At 47.4% G+C, this 20,438-nt stretch overlaps 1 protein-coding gene across 2 annotated transcripts in view; it reads left to right on the top strand.

The window, feature by feature from the left end:
- PITPNB (phosphatidylinositol transfer protein beta) overlaps positions 1-7,050 on the top strand; it is a 62,316-nt gene extending 55,266 nt beyond the window's left edge. Inside the window, exons 11-12 of one of the 2 annotated variants that reach the window (XM_060028278.1) lie at positions 3,411-3,496; positions 4,683-7,050. In XM_060028278.1, the coding sequence (XP_059884261.1) occupies positions 3,411-3,458 (48 nt within the window). In that variant the 3' untranslated portion in view covers positions 3,459-3,496; positions 4,683-7,050. The remainder of the gene's footprint in view (positions 1-3,410; positions 3,497-4,682) is intronic. The other variant, XM_060028277.1, reaches the window with a different exon arrangement.
- Positions 7,051-20,438: the final 13,388 nt, after the last annotated feature.

The following is a 20,438-nucleotide window of genomic DNA, read 5'->3' as shown; positions in this document are numbered from 1 at the left end:
AGCATCTTTCGTGAAAGTAAATTAGAACTTTGTTGATCCAGAATTCGTTACGTGTAAAATGTTCAGTGGTCTTGTATTCTTTTTCATGCATTGGTTGTCCATGCTGGTGCCTGGTTCGCAGTCCTTTTAGGCATTCACTTTATCAGGCCAAGTTGCCTTTGTCATTTTGTTATCGCAGTAAGTTATTAATGCTAGCACTGTAAGTCCTAGTTCGCTATTCTGTAGATAAGATAAGGCTAGTAGTATTGTCATTGATCGCAGAAGTGCCTCCTCCCATCCCACAACTAGCAGTGTCTCCTTATTTCTTACAAGCTTTAGGCAGAAATTCAGGTGATCCTTGGGCTGGAGGTCTGCATGCCGTTTCTCAAAGTTAAGCCCACCCCAGCTCCTCCCGCACCAGAGAGCTGGCCCTGCAGCTCAAGAGCACCCCCTTTCTCCCAGAGTGGTTTCTTCCCCGACTTACTCTTGCATGCGTCTGGTTTTGCTTTTGCTCTGGGCTGCGCTTCTTTTCTGTTGGAAGTAAGGCCCCACGGGGGAAGTAAACCCGAGGAATGTCCAGGGTAGGCTGTGGTTTCCATGCAGGCATCCAGAGTCCTGCCAGCAGTCCCAGTTTGGGAAGCCCCGTGGGCGGGCGGGAGTGTTTGACGAACGCCTGTGTGTGAGGCAGGAACTCCATTTAATCACAGGAGAATGGCAACAAATCAGGTTCTTTGGCACAGAAGGAAATCTATTTGTCTGGCACATAGCATTGTAAAGAATCTGTGTTTAAAATTGCTTACTTTTGGTGATTACAGCAGATCTGCTTCTAATTAGCTTTATACAAACCTTCTGAGAGGACCAGGACATATTTTCTTTATAAGGCAATAAAATGTTTTAACCTTATCTTATACATAAAGTAAACTTTAAGCAGCCTCCAGCTTATGAATGGATTTTGTTCCAAACGTTTTTAAGTTCAGTTTTTGAGATTTGGAACATGTTTTCCCATAGTGACATTATAAATTGGGGTTTGGTTTGCAGGCCAGACAATAGAGGCCTCTCTGACCTCAATTTCTCATACTAAAAGTATGGCTCTGAGTTCTAGATCTTGGGAGTAAGGTGATAGGATGGCAAGCATGGAAGACCATCCCTTACACCCTTATTTTTAGGCTGGCCCCAGGCAAAATATTTAAACGGACAAGAGTAAGTCGTGGGTACTTGCTACCTTCCTTCCAATGCCTCTCTCCCACTTTTGTCTTCCCTTTCTCAAGAGTCAGGTTCCCTTCTCTGAGCAGCACCCCTCACCACCACCCAGTCTTAGTCTCTTTCCTCCTGCCTTGCCTGGTTTTGCTCCTTCCAGGTGCTCCAGGCTCCAGTAATAGCTGCCACCTCTGCCTCCAACCCCTCCAAGCAGCCGGTGTCAGCTGAACATCAAGAAGAAAGCAGCAGGATTACACACTCATTCCCACTAAGCTTATGGTACAGCCTTGGCATCTCCAAAAAACGATTTGCCAACACCAAGAAGAAACAGAAAATGGACTTACATTTATTGATTCGAACTCTCAGGAAGGAGGTTTTCATTTGGTTTTGATTTCTATGCTGAAGGCCCGTCCATAGCATGAGGAAGAGTGGTGATGGCTGAAGGGGTAACGAATGGAGCCCTCCCTGGTTTGGGCTCTGGACCCCTCGGACGGAACTTGGCCGAGGCCTTGTCTTCCCCCAGGGGAGTGCTTACTTCCCTCACAAGTTTTTAGTCTCAAGGTGCCTGAACACAGCGCCAACGGGAGAGCCCTGACAGGAGGTGGTGACTGTGGCTGCCACCTGTGGCAGAGGGCCTGCAGGCTCAGCTGCTTCTCCATGCACATCTGTTACTTGTGAGTTGGGAATCACACTCGAAAAGAAGGTGTAAGAAGTGTTACACACTTCTTACAAGAAGCCCAGTTTATTAGAAAGCATCATTATTGTATCCACATGGCTTAAACTGACAAATTCCCTCATGAAGTTGGTAGAAATCTGTCATTGGTTCAGGGCTGGGAATCCATGGCAGTATCTTTGTTAAATATTTCAAAAATACTTCACGTCAGATTGCAGGGTTAAATGCTGATCATCTTAATGTTAAAGCCCATTTATTTTGTTCTAGGTCACTGGGGAGTGCTTTATTCCACAGCCCATTGCTGCTGCTCTGAGTGCTAACAGTTGGTTTGTGAGCATCTCAGTCTGGGCAGCATCATGCCCACAGGCCAAAATGCCTACCCAGAAAACACCTGCCTCCTGAAGAGGCATAACATTTTCAAGTCCTCTTCACCACGGAGGAATTTCCCCTTTTCTTGAGGTCCTGTTTCCCTGACACCTGATGATAGAATGTGATGTGTTATAATTCTCTTCTTAACTCACAAATATCTGAAGAATTGGATTTCTTTCAAATGGGTTTTGGCCCTGGAGAGAAGGCGTAGCACCTCAAGAGGTTAGGCATGAGAGGGATGCCCCTGCCTGTAATCCTGAAGAGGAAATACTGGGTTTAGGCCCAGCAACTGAAGGAGTACTTAGGGCAACGTTATGCCTGTTCTCAACTGGACCTTCAGGAGGGATCGGGAGAGGGGGGAAGGGTTGAGCTTCAGAAATGTGTTTATTACATGTGTTCCTTTTCTGTCCATTCTTTTCTAATTTTCTCATTGAATTGTCTCTAGGCCGTTGTTGTGAATGCCTGTCTTTTCTGATGCCTGTCCTTGTGTCCATTGTTTCTCATACATTGTTCCTGTGTTCGCTTGTTCTTCCTTTTGTCCTCCCTCTTTTTAATAAACTTCCTGTAAAGAACTCCTTTGAGGGACACTGGTCTCAGAAGCCAGAGGTGGCGACACCTCATGGCTTCGTGTCTGGTCAAGGGACTATGAAAAGGTGAACCAGACCATCGGGGCATTTTCTCACACTGTATTAGTGAACAGTTCATTTACCCTGGCTATCTTTGATAATTTCACATCATCAGTCTGCAGGCTTTTGTTTCCTAGATTAGAGAATAGATACATTTTTTGTGCTGTGGTAAGAAAAGCCTTTTGCAAGATTTACTTTAGATCAAGGTAACTACAGAAGGGCCTCGGAACTTTTTTTTTTTTTTTTGCGGTACGCAGGCCTCTCAATGTTGTGGCCTCTCCCGTTGCGGAGCACAGGCTCCGGACGCGCAGGCACAGGCCTAGCCGCTCCGCGGCATGTGGGATCTTCCCGGACCGGGGCACAAACCCGTGTCCCCTGCATCGGCAGGTAGACTCTCAATCACTGCGCCACCAGGGAAGCCCTGGAACTTCATTTTTAATGTGGATGTGCTTGTAAATAGGCAGCGGTCACTTCACAATCTCTTCTAGATCTTTTTTCTCCCCTTGCTTACTAACCCAATTTAGAGTCTGTGATTTCAGCAGCTCATGATTTTATTTTACGTTTAGATGCGTAAGAAGGGTTCCATCCGAGGCACGTCGGCTGCTGATGTCTAGATGAGTCCCCTGTAGGGTCAGAGACAATATCAAACTGTGTAAGTGAAGACCTGGGTAAAAAGAATGTTTAAAAACCAATACCTTTTTGGTAATGGGTAGTTAACTTGCTGAGTGGAGACAACATATTAAGTATGGTTTAATTTTTAGAATGTAAGAGGTATATATTTCAGACATCGACAGTGAACACCTGAGTTATTCTGTAAGAATTTTATCTGTGGAAGAGGTTGAATTTAGTAATCTAAGTTAGTTCTTAGTGTTATGGGTTAGAATCCAGCTGCCAAGTACGCTTACTCATCATGCAGCACTGTCCTAGAAACCAGCTGAGTTTTCATCCATAGCCAGTTAATCGACCTGTTTCTCACTAGGACCATTTGTGGTTAGTAAGGAAATATGTAAAAGCATTTAAAGTCAAAGATCCTTCATCCCATGCCATAAGGGCCAATCTCAGTCATTCATTTTAGCTGACAATTTTTGAATATCAGGAAGGCTTCCTTCATGTTGACTGTTCAGTCTTTATATTTAGCTTTAATATGTGTAAATGCACTGTTTTTTGTTTACAGTGTAAAATATTTCTATGGTCTTATTTCTTTCACACAGATTTACATGCCTAGATAAGAGATTTTCCTAGAGGGGAAAAAGAGAGCCTCAAAATCTACCCCACATATTGAAAGCAGGATGAAAAACAAAAATCGGCAGTACACTGTCGTCATTTGTTAATATGGAGCTATGATGTTTATTGAGACAAATGACAAGACAGAACACACTTCTTACCCCACTGTTTCTTGGCTGCCCCCTGACGTGTGCTACCTGCTCTTTAATTATTGAACACCGGAGAAACGAAATGTTCAGTCCTGAAGAAAAATACCAAATAAGAATGGATGAACTCTGCCAGGATTCCTCCAAAGCCCTTTTCTTAAAATTTAGTGTTCATTTACAATTTTTTAAAAAATTTATTATTACTTTCACTAAGGTCTTCTGAGTTTCTATGATTTATTTCTGCTTCTAATTTATTTTCCCTCTGATGAAACAAAATATTATGCCCTTAGTAAGACCAGAATCAAGAGATTAAACGTTAAAAATGCAGTAGTTGGGGTGCATTGTCTGCCAGAAGTTTTGTTACACTGAGGATTTTTTTCCAAGAGAATGTTTGTGACAAGCTGCGGTCTAACATTTTTTGTGTCTCTCTGTATTTTAACACATTGCACTGTCTCGCTTTCCTTACAGTTACGTAATCAAGGTCAAGTAAGGGGAACAAGTGCAGCCAGTGATGAGTGAAGAAGAATCTGACCATGTCTCGCAGTGTTGACGTTTCCCAGACGTGTGCTTGTGGTTATGTGCCCACAGGCACAGGTCCCAACCACGTGTGTATATATGTGTGTCTATCTGTAGCTGTATATAAAACGCATGTAGAGCTGCAGATCAAAATACACACTAGTGTATATATGTACATACATACTGAAGGGATTAGTACAATTTCTCCAAAGTACTGTACCTATCTTCAGCAAGAATGCAAAAGAAAATATTTTCAATATATATACCTGGAACAGATTTTAATAATTATCAGAGTAATACCATTAATGGACAAATTGACTGCAGTGTAATACTAGCTGGTATGTTTCATAAATGGCAAGTTGTGGACCAATATATGTAGCCTTTTATTACTTTTCTGTTCTTTTAAATCAGTCTCTTATAAATTTTAATTTTAGTGCCATAATCAACAGACTCCCACAGAAAAATTTATTAGAAATCTTTTGGTATTCCAAGGAATTTGGAATGTAACTCTGAATGTATTTATAATCATTTATTTCTGGATTTTCATTATCATACAGCCAAACTGGATAATATCTATTAGTAAGTAGTAGAGTTACAGACCAATTTTTACTTGTTTGCCCCAAGGAAAAGATCCTTTTAAAAAAATTCCATTTTTTATTGGATTTTTGTATGTTGAATTTCAAGTATTTTTCTACATCAAGTCTAGCAAAAATGGAAATGACAGTCTGTGATTTATAACAAACACTATACAATTTTCAGGCTTCTGTTAGGCAAAGAAAGAAATTGATAAAGAAATTAATAGGATTGTAGGCTGTTTAGAAAAATTGGACGTACAGCACTTCCATGGAGTCTTGTTTCTAAAATGACTGCTTTCTGAAATTACAGCTTGGAAACTATGCAAAGGATCTAGATTCCTCACAGCTTACACGGTAGAATATAGATAGTGATGACATTTTGCTCTTTTCATGTTGAAATATACTTTAAGGGGGAGATGCTGCCTTTGAGATAAGAAGAGGTTCAGAGGCAGCATGAGGCTTGTCTGCACATGGTTAGGAGGCCCTGCCCGGGGCCAGCGCAGTTCCACCCGTTGGGATGTGCTCTCAAGTAGGATGTCATTAGAACATATCCTGAAAAGGCATCATGAAAATGACGGTTAGAAGCTGCTGCCCCTTTTTTCTTTCTTTTTTCCTTTTTTTTTTAAAGAAAGGAACAATAGCTAGGTAAGATTTTTATTATCTTTCTCTGTCCAAATCCAGTTTTTCTCCTGTCAGTCCTGGGAGCTTGAATAGAGTGGTATTGTTGAAGCCTTCAAGTCACAAACCATCTTCTTTAACCTCCCGTCCCTCCTACAGCACACAAGCCCCTACGTGGTCATATCACATTAGTAATCTGATTTGCTGACAGTCCTGCCCTCCCTGCTCCTTGTTTTCCCACGACCTGTGTCCCCACTGAAGTGATCACAGTGACTTAGACAAGGATGTTTAGGATCACTCCTGCGCTGTGATACCCTTTATCCTCAGCTGCAGACCCCACGTCGCACATGTCCTCTGTGTACTCAGGATCAAGACTGATGTTTACTCTCTGGGCACCGTTGTAGGATAGGTTTTGTCAAAGCATAATCATTGTCTGCAAAGTGATGCCAGGAAGATTATTGCTAATTTTGTGAAATAAAGAGTCTAGCCTTCTCCTTTTAATGAACTTAACTCTCGCTGGCGTCTGTAGCATCATTGGGAGCTTAGACGCACACGGAAATGAGAGCCCAGCGCATGGATTTTAATGTTTTTCTAACAACTGTGGAGATTTGAGGGAATGTGTGGTGAATGTAAAATATCTAGTTTACTTGGCAGTCTCTTGTGTAAATTACAGTAAAACAAAGTAAATGAAATTTAAACAAAAAATAAATTTGATCACAAAATGCCACTTGTGTGCCTGAGTGGTTGTTTCCCTGATGCCACGTCTGGTTTAGAACGCTGTGGATGACTTCTCTGCTGTTTTTTCAAGAATTCTCTAATTTGCAGCACTACCACTCTGGGAAAAAAATTTTTTTTAATTTGTCCTTAAAATCTGAGCAGTAAAGAAGGATTATATATTAGTCTCAGGGGTTTTTAAAAACTATTCTTAAAGGGGAAAAATAAGGAAAATCCACAGTATTTTTTAAAGTACTCAGTAAGCATTTTGCTGTTAGATTCTGCTCATTTCAAGATCGTGGCTTTTTGGTTTGGGGCCATGTTTTACATCTCCTCTTTTAGGACTTGGTCACTTCCAATCTTCCAGTTTTGGACACGTAACAACTATTTTCTTGTGGTGCCAACTTACATTCTAGAGCGGTTCAACCTTCAGAGAGGTGGCCAGGTATCTGGATGGATTTAATAAAATGTTTTATTTCCAGGGTGTTCTTGTGTTTGCTTTCTGAGGTGATTTTCTTAGTGTTTTATTTCAGAGAGTGTTTGCATTCACGTGGACCGTCATTCGTGCGTTCAGCAGTGTGAGCTGAGCTCTTCCACGCCCAGTACTCGGGTCCCCTGGAGGTGCCAGAGTGAGCAGCAGTGCAGAGTCCAGGGTGGGAGACAGGCGTGTTAAGAGGTAGATGACAGCTCAGTCTGATTAAGTAGTCGTTTGACACTAGAGAATTGGTGGAGAGAGATCTTAAGATGTCATCCACATCTTACAGATGAGAAAGCAAAAGTCCAGGCCAAAGGCAGCTTGGCAGTGGGGACCCTTGGAGCCCCCCTCCTGGCCCCTCGCCGAGTCTTGGACTCCTTTTCTGTCACTGGGGCCCTGGTACCCTGTAGTGTTCAGGGTCGGCTGAGGCACTGTATCCTCTAGCATGTGTTGTGTCCTCTTCAGTGTGATTTCTCCCCTCCTGTTCTATCCATTTACCAAACTGCCTCCTGGTTGATCTAAAAATCACTGTGGACCTAACACCTGGCTTTTAAATAGCTCAACTTTTCTCTCCCCTTTTCAACTGGCGAAGCTGTAAAGTTTCACAGCCCCACCTCCCCCTCAGATCTTGTCTCTGAGGAAGTAAGAGACATTTATTAACAGTTGTTTTGTCCATTTCCCCTCAGCAGTCGAGTTGACAAGAGGTCGGCATAGAATTCCCTGTTCCTGACGATTTGGAAGGAGAATGTTCTGACTGTTGTTAGACCCTCACACCTGATACCATTGAGAGCCACTGAATGTTAGGAGGTAGAGTTCAGTGAGTCCAAAATTCGATTTTTTTCAGTGCTGCCCTCACTGTCAGCTTTAGAGTTTGGGACTTCACGTGACTGGAGGGAGGGAGGGAAGGTGCTGGGGGATAGGTTAAAGGTCGTCCTACTGACCCTGGAGCATCTACAGGGTGTGCTTCCTAGGAACCCTGCCAACATCACTTGGGGTTATGTCTTCTGACTTGGAAATATTAAACAACAGCGATCCCTTCAAAACCAGTTCTTAAACCAGACTGGATTAGGGAAAGTAGAAAATTTTGAGTGTTCTGTTATGCTAGGGCTACTGTTTCAAAAAAAATTCAGCATGTGTCAATCAGAGGTTCTCAACATTGGCTCCACTTAGAATCATGGGGGGAGCCTTTAAAAATACCGTTGCCCACCAGTTGCCTTTCTATGGCTTGGGTTCAGTGTGCCCTGTTTTCAAAGGCCAGGGAGAGAGCTTAGAGAATTCCTGCTCCTGGAAGATCATCGAGAAGACCTTCTCTCCAAGTAATCAGACTCCTGCCCATTCTTCAAAGCCCAGGGCAGCCTTTCTTAACCTGGAGTGACCTCTAGCAGTCTACACCCCTCCCTTGGCTCTTAACAGACTGCCGCCTTGGTTAATACATCTGTATGTTTTGCTTCCCAAGTGAGCTCAGGAACTCCTCATGGGCAGGAGTCACAGTTGTACCCCAGAATCACCTCTCCCGATGGAAAGTTTGACTCTGAAACTGATCCTTTTGTCCACAACAGATTCCTGCCTATGCTGTGCAAGGCCCCCTTTGAGTCCTGGGGTTGGAGTGGAGGGGAGTATGATGAAAAATTCAGTAAGATCAGATTTCTGCCCTCAGAGAATCAAATCCTGACAGCCAGCTGCAGCAGGAGGTAGCAGTTCTGGTAGCTCAGGGTACTACTAAGTACGTTGAGAGAACAGACGAGGGAGCTCCAGGTCCGCATTCCCTCCTCACTTTTCCAGACATTAACAGGAGCTTTGGTAGACTCTTCAAACTGAAGAAGTCTAAGACCAAACTCTTAAGTCTTTCCTCTTTCCCCTAAATGTACTTCTTTCTCCCATCAGTTAACTGTGTCACTGGCTGTGCTGCCCAAGCTAGAAATCCTAGCTGGTCACCGAGTCTTAAAAGGGCCCCGAAACGCTTGTGAAATCCTGCTCCTCTTGAATATCCTGGTCCAAGCCATGCTCCGATGGGTTGTCCTCTTATCTAGGGCAGGGGTCTGCAAACACAGTAAATATGTTAGGCTTTACAGACCACATGGTCTGTCACAGCTATTCAACTCTGCCCTTGCAATGCAAAAACGGCTGTAGACAATATGTAAAGTAAGTGTGTCTGTTCCGATAAAACTTTATTTACACAAACCGGCAGTGGGCCAGATTTGGCTGGTGAGGCCGTAGCTGCCAAAACCTGGTCTAGAGCATGGAAAGCCTTAATCAGTCTCTGCCAGAGGTGACTTTCTGGAACGCCCCTGATGGTGCTACACCCCTGCTTGAACACCTGCATGGCTCCGTGAGGCCCAAAAGACCAGTGCAGTCAAGGCCAGTGACCAGCGAGAGCCTCCCTCTGCTGTCTGTAAAGTGGAGCCAGTGACGTTCATCCACCTCATGGCCGTTGGATGGGTGAAAGGGACTGAGCAGATTTCCGCTGCCCCGGCATGGATGCTGTCCCTAGAAAGGCTCTAAGCTGAGGAAGACAGTTGCTGCTGTTTGCCATCTGATTCCCAGCCAATACCCAACCGGAAGTTGAAGGGAAGAGCTGTGGTGTGCTAACAAAAGCTGTTGATGTATAAAATACAATGAAGACAATGCTGGTTAGCTAAACTCTTCTCGATTGGCATATTTTATATCGCTGTATGTCTGTTGTCCAGAAAATACCATCTGTGGCTGTTAAACTAAAATGCTATTCTCATGGGAAAGCTCACAGATGCCCTATACATTTCCCACAATTAAAATCTGGCTCCTTAGATACCACTGCCAACGTGCTAACCTGAGCTCGGCTCCGTGGCTCCTGACTGGGCATGGTAAGGTTAGGCCTTTGCCTAGAAAAGCAGCCCGGAGTTTCCCTGAGTCAGTGACACTCGACTTCGGGTCGAATCTGTTTACTCCTTGGATTTCTGAGAAGCAGTAAAGCACTGTGACACGTCTCCGCCTCGTTGATCCCTTATATATTCTGACACCACCTGCTAATCAGCCGATAGCAGAATTGCCTTGCACTCCAGACTGAGGGAGCTTCATGAAGTGGAACGGAGGAGTGGCTTACGGTGTTTATTAATGTATGTGCTAAACAAAAGCCTCGCCTCTGGGCATCCCGTTGCACGCCGGCTCCCTGCAGCCTGGAATACTGATGGCATGTTCTCTCAGAGCCGCCTCGACTTTCCCATGGCCCTGGAAGGCCTGAAACGACTCAGCTTGCCAAGAGGTGCTGCGAGTGCTTCCCATCCAGGGTGTTCCGTAGCCGTCACTCCAAAAATGTTCCCAGAGAGACACTGTGTAGGCTGAGACGTCTCTCAAGTAAGTCTGGAGGGAGGCTTAGGACCAAGCCCAGAACAGCCATTCGTTCATTTAGATCAGAGGGTGGCAAACTTTTTCTATAAAGGGCCATATAGTAAATATTTGGGGCTTTGTGGGCCATACAGTTCCCGTTGCAGCTACTCAACTCTGCCTTTGTAGCTTAAAAGCAGCCTCAGATGTTGTGTAAGTGAATGGGTGGGGTTGTGTTCCGATAAGACTTCATTTACACAAGCAGGTGGTGGGCTGGATTTAGCCCCAGGGCCCTAGTTTTCCGAGCTCTACTTTAGATTCTTTCCGGCCAAAGCGGCCAACACTTAGTAGTGTATGTCCGGCGTTGTTCTAATAAGCACAACATGTAAATGGCCGCCTTTAATCTTCACTACCACGCTATGAAGTAGGTGCTGTTATCACCCCTTTTTACAGATGAGGAAACTGAGAACCAGGTAAGTGTAGTTTTGCTAGGTATTATTACAGAAAGCAGGGGAGCCAGGGATATAATCCAGGGACCTTTCCGGAGTCATGCACAACCACTGCCCATCGTCCCGTCTCCCTGTGTCTGACAGCTGCAAGTTTCCATGCCTGTGGCATATACTAAGGCCAACATAAGGAGCAGCCATCACGATAAAAATTCTACTGAGGACACTCTGTGTTCTTAACCACCACTTAGGAGCAAAATTCCATGACCGATTCTTCCCAGAGCTCAGAGCCAAGAAAACTTCCTCAACAGTGTTGAATTTCCCCCTCAGTCTTCGTGTCAGGAAACTCCCATGTTGCATTTTATGTGCAACTGAGGCAACCTCTTTAGGCAGGCTTCCTGGCATCACTCCACCCCCACCCACCCAGTCCCCCTTGCCACCCCTCATACTTGAATTCTGTGACGGTGCTGTGAAATTTGAGGGTTTGTGGTTCTCCTGTGTCCACGACTGCTTAGGTAAGTTCCCTCAAACTCCTTGGGGGGAAAGGTTTAGTGATGATTCTGATGTATGTAGAAACACAACGTCTGTTCCATTGAGGTGAGAAATCAGAAGAACTGCAATCACTCTTCAGCTGCAGGAAATCTCGAGGCCTGTGACTACCTGGAGGGGAGCCACCAGGGTTGTTTTGTTAGCTTTGCGGGCTTGTGGGTAGTTTTTTCCTCCAAGAATTGTCCTCAGTATTTCACTTTACAAGAGACTCTTCCTTGAAACTATTTTTGTAACGCACGAGACCTTGAGAGCACTTCCCCATATGTGAATGCCCAGTCGTGCCTTGTATCACTGGGGATAAGAATTTTCAGTTCAGCATCTGGTGGCCCATGAGCTCACTCCTCTTCCTAGGTGCGTGCCAGAAAGCCGTCGGGGGGGATTTCACGATTCCTCCTGGCACCTCCCAACCCAACAGGCTCAGATTTTCCACTCGTGTGACTGAGGTCAGTGCCTGCATTCTGGCTGGCAAGCTCCCCACATATGCTAGTGCCAGGCCTTAGGCAGGGGCTTCTCTCATTTGCCCTGGAATTCACTCCCCTAGTTGGCCCTCTCCATCCTGCTTGCCACCCATGGGGTGGGGAGGCTCCATCGGAGACTGGGGACAGCCTGACCCAGCTCTGGCTCTGGGCCACCAGGCTGAGATGCAGCCCCTGTGTTTGCTCAGGCCTGAGAGTGAGTACGCAAGAGTCCTCTAGCCAGGAGAGGAACAGTGGGATTACTGTTGCTTGCAAAGAGCTCCATCCCTTCCTTGTCAACCCACGAGAGAATGTGGAGGTCGGCAACCATGACCACTGCCATGGGGTTTACTAATGGTCACTGCCGCTGACTCTCCCGGAGAGGCCCCGCTGGACATGGGGGCTTTGCCATCCGCCGCCTGCATTCCAAGCCTGCCACGTCCACTTACTGAGCAACGGGCCAGCAAATAAGTCTTGGCCCCTCTGAGTCTCACCGTCCTGCCAGTGAAGGTTGGGGTAACAATACCAACATGGAACGTGGCCAGGAGACACAAATGTGTAAGTAGTGTGTGAAAATCTCTCCAGCACTGGATTTGCCCCTGGGTTGGTCTACTAATCAGCTAGGGTGACCAGCCATCCTGGTTCGCCCAGGATGGAACTTTGGGTGCTACAACCAAGACAGTCCTGGGCAAATTAAGACCATTGCTCACCTTATTTTTAGCCCCAAATGTCAAGATTCTTGAAGCCAACAGCTTTCACTTAAAAACAAATAAATAAACTGAACCCAAATTGTATAGGAAACAGACTTGTTTTGTAGCCTGATGTGCCCCAAACTAACTAACTGCCTCTCTCTCTCCAGCCCGAGGAGGTGCTGGCCAGGAGGGCCTGGAAGTGCTTTCCTCAGGTGGGATGACTCATCAAGGATGGAGCAAATCCCTTCTCCACCCAGGCCTCCTCTGCTCCAGCTCACAGGTTCACCCTGCCACCATCCTGGGGAACAGGAAGTTCTCACACTTCCCATAGGTCAAGAAGCTGTCCTCGGCTAAAAACAGGCTGCACTTCCTGCAGTCAAGGCCTCTCTCCCAAAGCAGGTGGGTCAGGTCATTCCATCTTTGCTTCCAGGACAGAGACCAACCTCCTCGCTGTGTGTTGGCCCGGAACCCTCTCCATCCTCACCCTCACCTCCAGGCTTCAGCCACATGTGCCTCATTCCAGGTTCTGAGACCAAAGCCCACGGTGCCCTCTAGGCCTGGAGCCCCCTTCCCTCCCCTGTTCCTCCTTCAACCTCAGCCCAGGGGCCCCATCCTCCAAGATGCCTCCCCTGACCTCCCAAATAGGCCAGCATCCCTACTGGGTGCTGCCATCCCAGCCAAGCCGGGAGCGCCATAAAGGCGGGTACCAGGAGCACTAGCGGCACTCGCCAGCGTAGGCTCAGGGCCTGCCTCGGAGTCATCCACACTCCACAGATCTGTTTTGAATGAATGGAGCCGAGAAGCCCCAAATTTAACCCCTCTCCTCCCACGCCTTTCCCACCGAGCAGCAGGCAGTCTCTCTCCATCATTACCTGTTAACCATTCCCCTGACCCTGCCTGCAGCCCAGCCGAGGCCACATCCCAGTAACAGCCACCCCACCTCGCTCCCCTCCCATCATTTGCGAGGAAATATTTCTGTTTTATGACTAAACTCTGCTCCTCATTTCTCTCGCGTTATCTTAATGAATTAACTGGGTCCCCATCGTTCCCGCGGCCCCCTGCGGTTTATGAGCTGTACAGCGATATCTGCGATCTTAGTCAACCCACACAGTTGTTGTGCTGGTTCCTATTACAGTAATTGGCATAAACTTTATTCTTTTGCAGAGAGATTTTTTGGCCCGCTGAGACTGCATAACCATCTGCCATAAATTGAGACTAGTACGGCTTATTTTGGTGAATGCAAAATTGGATCCCATTCTTTACTCTGTGGCTTGATTCAACTTCCAGATGGTTAATCCACATGAAGTAATAGGAATGCACCACAGCTCTGCTTAGCTGAAGATGGAGACGTAATATTTATTTGCTGATGTGGAAGCCTCCAAACGCTGCCCCGTCGGGATGTCAGTATATAACGCAGCAGCACAAAAAATGTTGGCTTGTCCACAGGAGCGACAGTGTTCCTCTGAGTTTTCATGGGGGACCCCTGATGTCATTTTTTTTTTTTTTCCTGGTCTGCCCGTGACCTAATCTCAAGAGATTTTGTTCTCTCCTGGGCTGTTTCTTATCAGCTATGTCTGCCCATGTAGCCGGCTTCACATCTGCTTTGACTTTAGTGCCTGTGACATTTTCATTAATACTTCTTCAAGGTTGAGCCTTGATTCCAAATATCCTGCCGCTCACGGAAGCCGTAGCTCAGCTGTGCCCAGCTGGGGGCTGCTGGGAAGCTTGGCCCAGTGGTATCAACAAGCTTGGACATCTCCACCCGGTTGGGTTAATCAATCCGTTTTTACTTTTATTTCTGCCCACACTGGCCCGCCACGCCGGGGGATGGGATGCTCTGAAAGAGATCTAGGTCAGCAGATTCGGGGGCTTAAGTCTCAATTGTGTTTCCACTCCCGGGAGTCTTGACTGCCTGATCTGCCAAGATTATGCACCCCCGCCAGCCACCTTGCCCTTGCAAACTCACCCTGGACTTCCCAGCCCAGCCATGTTTCCCCATCTACCCTGGGGAAGACTGGGACTCAGGGCCTCCTCTCTGTACCCGCCCAGGTCCCTGGGAACCACCTACATTTGAATTACCAGAGGATGTTAAAAATGCACACGCCTGGATTGAGGGAGAGAAACTGTCCCAGTTTGCTCAGTACTATCCTAGTTTTAGCACTGAGAGTCCTGTGTCCTGGAAAACCCCACCAGATCTGGGCAAGCCAGGACAGTTGGTCACCCTACTTGGGCCCTACCCCAGACCCCAGAATGAGAACCTCTGAGGGCTCAGGCCTAGGGATCTAGTTTTGATCAGTTCCCATGGGTGATTCTGAGAAGCTTGGAACCACAGGTACCCTCAGGGCCCGTGTTCTCTCACTTTGCATGAATGTAGCACACGATACCCTCATCACTTTCTTTGGTAGAGTGTTTGATTCCCTCACTGTGAGATCCTCAAGGGAAGGGATCAGCCCAGTTCGCTTTTGCCTTCAGTTCCCAGCTCTGTGTCTGGCCCACAGTCGACACTCAGAACAGACCGACGGAAGAAATAATTGGATACAAGCAAATATCCATGCCGGGGAAAGTGACCCAGACCTGTTTCCCACGTACTTTTCCAAAGTTCTAGGGTGGACTCGATTAGAAATTAGATCAAGGAAATTCTAGTAGAGCAGGAATTGGATCTAGGATATTTTTTTAAGGGAGTGAAAACCTTGAACGTTCCAAGATGGAACAAATAAGCAATTAGATCTAAGAAATTCTAAAATGGAATGGACTGGAACCGTGAACGTCCTAAGACAGAATTGTTTTCTTCCTTAATCGTCATGGGAGCTTCTGCAGGCAGAGAGAACAAGAGGCCATATGCCTTGTACCTGATTATCAAAGCCTAGCATCCCTTAGTGCTTTCAAATGTTTAAAGTCTGCAGCTCCTCAAATAATCACAGCTGTGCATGAAGACGGACTCAAGTGTGAGGTCTCCGGGCTGAGCAGTGGAGATCAGGGAGCCCAGAAAACATGCTAAGCTGAGGGGAAGGAGTAGGAGCCAGTGTCTGGCCCTGGCAGGATCCCAGCATCACAATCCTTCACCCCTCAGCCTGGACAGGGCTCAGCCAGGTCATGGCGGTCTCCCCATCACCGGAGTGCAACCCCCAGCTTAACTGAGTTGCCTCAGGCAGCAGATCCTGCTGCTTCCTAATGTAGTTTCCTTGTCTTTTCAATAAAGATGGAAAGACTCTTCGCTGGTTATGGCTTTAAAGTGGGTGCAACATAAAGGATTATTTGTATGGGTTTTACGTGTCTGTGAAAACACTGAGGTTGACCCAGGGTCCTAGTCCCAAACCCTGTTCATGATAATCCCGTTGGTAAGAGGGAGTGCACACGAGGAGTAGAGTCTGCGAAGGTAAAAGGGAGCCCAGGGATCACCTTAACAGGGGTCACGCCCGCTGGCTTGAACCCACTGGGCTTGGTGGCTGTCAGCATGCTTGTTCAAGTGGATAAAGCAAAGCCCAGTGACAGCCTGCAGTGGAGGGAGCCCGGGGCACAGCTGAGCAGATGTGCCTCCACACCCCCCTCCATCTCCCCCCTCCCAGCCCCCCACGTCCCCGCCGACTGGGTCAAGTGTGCCTCTCCCACCCCACATCCCTGCATTGGTTCCTATGGGCTCCACCTTGAACACGCATCCAGACTCCGACCCTTCTCACCACACCCACAACGACCATAACCCAGCCCAGCCACCATCTTCTCTCCCTGGACTGTTGCTCAAGACCTTCCTAACTGGCCCCTTCTCTTCCCATAGAGAAGCCAGAGTGGTTCTTTTAAGTATCAAACAAGTTGTGCCCCCCTCTGCTCAGAGTGCCCCTGCGTAGCTGACAGTGACCCGCTAGACGCCTCTCTGTCCCTACCGGCCCCTGCTCCTCCTCTCCCTCGCTCCACTCCAGCCACACTGGCCTCCTGCGGGCCAGTTCTCCAAAACAACAGGCGAGTCCCCTCCAGGGTCTTTGCACTGGCTGCTCCCACTGTCTGGAACACTTCCACCAGAGCCCCTCCCAGTTCCCTCTCCTGCCTCACTCAGATGCTCTAATGTCCAGGAGGGCCTTCCCAGGCCACCTTATACAAAACAGGCCTCCCCGCATCTGTCATAGCTCTTTATCCTTCATAGCACTTATCACTACCTGCATGGTGTGTGTTGTGTGTGTGTATATTGCTTGTCTCTTCCCACTGGACTAGAAGTTCCATGACAGCCAATTTCGCGCTGCCCTCCGTGCCTGGAACCCTGTGTGATCTGTACTAGGTGCTCAGTAAGCATTTGCAAATGAGTAACTCTGGTGTTTCTCCCATGTGAGAGGAGGCTGGTGACTCTCAGTGAACCACATGGTAGATACAAAGATCACAGCATAACCGAACAGGGCTGTCCAAATGTAATGATGGCCATTAGCGTCTCTCCACCCCAGAGCAGCGATTCTGGAGGAATCTGTGTAATTGGAGTACAATTAAGCATATGGCAGTGTTTCCACCAGCCCATAGATCTGATTCTGAGCTTCCCCGAAGTGGGCTCTGGTTTCTTTCTTTTTCCCCGTAACAACAACCTGGATGCACCATCGGGTGGGCCCCATGGTCTGGATCACAGGGGAATACTGGGGAATGAGATTCATGCTAACAAGATTTAATCCTGAGACACTGGGCTATATATCCAGTGGCGATTTCCTGGATTTTGCAGCCAACATAAATAACAGCGAGAGGATTCCTGCTGCGTGACGTGAGGTGCGTCCTGCTGGTCTGGGGCAGGAAGCTGCCCAGCTCGGGCTGCTATTGATGGACGAGACTGGGCCCCCTTACGGAATCAGTGGAGCTGCACCCCCTCCCCCCTCCCCCGCCACCCCCATCCCGCATGCCAGATCACTCACTGGCCTCACTCAGGAGTGCCAGGCGCTCTGCAAAGCATCCTCAGGGTGAGAGGGGCCAAAAACAGAGACGAAAATTAAGACATGTATTTGGCGGCCAGTTCAGCCAAGTAGTGAAGTCCCTCGTTTGTATGTACAAATCGTGACTTTTCCAACCGGACTGCGAACTTCCTGGGGGTGAGTTCTGCATTTTAGGCAGCCAGCTTGTGGAAACTTGGAAGTCATCTGTGGCACCTCATTTTCATTAAAGGAAATGAGGTGTCTGGTAGGGTAGGGTTAGAATTAACTTACATTGTGGGGGAACGGACAGATAAAATAAGGGCTGTTCATAAAATGGAGTATTATATAGTAGCTAAAAGGAGTGGGCAAGGATGAACCTTGAAAATTTATACTGACAAAGAAAAGAAAATTGCAAATGAACCACAGAGGACGTTATCACTTACATTCATTTTAAAACCACCTACCCAAGGCAATGTCCACAAAGGGGTGGCAAGCATCCTGGAAGTTTGAAATTACATTAAATACGTTATGCCCATGTCTATGGTAGCAAGGAGGGAACAGACTGGGGGGGGGAGGGTCTGTCTAGACTGATGATGATATTGAGCTGCTCACAGATGAGTGTCCTTGAGGGAATCAGTTCATCCCTGTGCATCTGCCAATTAAAAGTAAGTAAATCAGGCTCCCGGCATCTCCCAGCCTATGGTGGCACAGCCTGGGCCTGGGTCCCTGGAGCCTCAGTCTGCCTTCTCAGTGGGTCTTTAATAAATATCTGTTCAATTCATGGGACTCCTGCCTTCATAAAACCGATATACTAGGAGCATTTTCTCAGCCAACAAAAGATCCTTTATTGAACCCTAAACGTGAAAATCCACTACTTAGTGCATTCTCCTCTCTCCCTGTGAGATTCTACTGATCCCCTGATTTGCATGGAACATTGGTATGTCTGCTTGTTCTTGCTGCTGTATCCATTTTGTTTTGCTGTCTGCTTATTCTCACTACAGGAGTTTGATTCAGCCATAGCATCCCCTTCCTTGGCGGCCTTCGTTTCTCTTCCATAACCAAAGTTCTTCTTTGGTTCTTTTTCCTTTCTTCTCTTTTATTCAACCCACTTGTCTTAAAGAGCTTCTCTGTGCCATAAACTCGGCTGGGTGGGATTCAGATGTCAAAGCAAGATAGTTCCTTTTCTCATGGGACTTCAAATTCAATACCTCTCCTTCCCCAGGCGGTCAACAAGCACAGGGCAAGGCCAGGGGTAGAGAGAGAAACAGGGATGCCCAAAGAAAGAGATTGTCTGTTCCAAGCAGGAACTTTCAAAAATGTCATCAACAACAGGGCATGCGTGCAGAGGAGGGCGGGCAGTGGGAACTGGGTTTATGAGGAATGGTGGAAGGGCCTGAAAGTCCAAAGTCCATTTCAGAGAGAGGGGCTCTCTCCACCTGTGCAGCCCTCCAGGATCCAGTAATACTTGTTTGGGGGAAGGAGGGCCTCAGCTGGGAGTCCACACAGGTTGATACAATTAGCAGGATAATTTGGGCTGAGTCATCTTGGCAGAGGCCGGGAGGAGGGTGTTGGGTGGGTGGGGCCGCCATCAGCATAATTGCTCCCGACTTCTGCTTCTCTTTGACACGCAGTAAAATAAGTTAATCCATGGCTCAAAAAGGGCTGAATCTCCTCTTGCAACATGGCATTAACAGCAAAGTCTGACTGAACCTGACACCAGAATGACCTGGTGAAGGCCCTGTCCGGGGGCAAGAAGCAGGGAACATAGGGGGAAAAACAGGCAAATTATATCCCTGCCCCAAGCCTCCACGCCTCAATCTGGGCAACAGGAATTATGCTGTATTCCATCAATTCTAAAAAGTTATGTTTTTCTCTCTCGCATTTTAATATCTCTAAAATTGGGATGTGGTGTCTTAGATTTGTGACATATGGTGATAAGAAGAGAAAAATACAAGAATCACTACCGTCTATAGAATGCTTACTCCATGCCAGGTACCATTTCTAAGAACTTTGCAGTTTAATCCTCTCAACAACTTTCTGAAACGAATACTGATGTCACGCCCATTTTGTGGATGGAAAGACCGAGGTTTCAAGGGTGATTCCCATGCCCTAGGTTCCACAGCCAGTGAGTAGCGGATGCAAAGTCTGGTGACACGGTTTTTAAAAAGACTATGGATTTAAGTTTTCAGCTGATGCACAGTAGGTGCTCATTTGTTCTACCCTTCCAGGCTGTCTCTGTTCAGAGCTTAGCACCACCAGGCACCTGGGGCCTCAAGAAAGGTTTGCTGCCTGCCAGACTGCATGGATGGACAAACTTCCTGTAATCGATGCCCCAGCCATGTCTCCCGGCCCACCCTGGAGGTCACCTGCAGACAGCCTCTGTGCTCTCTGGCCAGATGAGTGGGCAGGCTGGCTAGAAGCCCTGGAGAGTAAACACCCACCCCAGAAACAGCCTTCAGCCATAGCAGGATGGGCTTTGGGGGATGAATACCCCAACTCCCTCACCCCTCAGGTGGGTGGGGCAACTTAGGTGGGTGGGGGCAACGCATTCTCCCAGAGGTCCCAACAGGAATGTGCCCCGGTTGCCCACAGTGGAAACCCACTCCTGAATGCATCCTCAATGGCTCTCCCCCGTCTCACTTCCTCGCTCCCCATTCTACTTCCTGTATCACCTTCTAATCAAAGTGCTTGCCTCCAAGTCCTTTCCTTGGGGCCTGCTTTTAGAGGAACCCAGAATGAGTGTGCCTAGATGCCTGCTAAGGTTGGGGGGGTAGTGTCGAAGGACTCAAGTGATAATGTGAGGGGGGGGCAGGCCCTGAGATACCAACAGTGAGATGGCACTGGCCACCGAGAGAGCACCTAGTTCATCAGCTGGAGGCTGCTCAGCCCATGGATCTGCAGAAGCTGTAAAGCCGCAGCAGCAAAGAGACGTGGAGCCAAACACGAATCCCTCACCCATGTCTGTGCACAGGGGCGGGGCTGGCTTCAGCCAACAAACATTTTGAAG

The sequence above is a fragment of the Delphinus delphis genome, chromosome 13 (assembly GCF_949987515.2).
Source record: "Delphinus delphis chromosome 13, mDelDel1.2, whole genome shotgun sequence".
In the NCBI taxonomy this organism is placed as follows: domain Eukaryota; kingdom Metazoa; phylum Chordata; class Mammalia; order Artiodactyla; family Delphinidae; genus Delphinus; species Delphinus delphis.
This window is presented reverse-complemented; position numbering and strand designations above follow the sequence as displayed.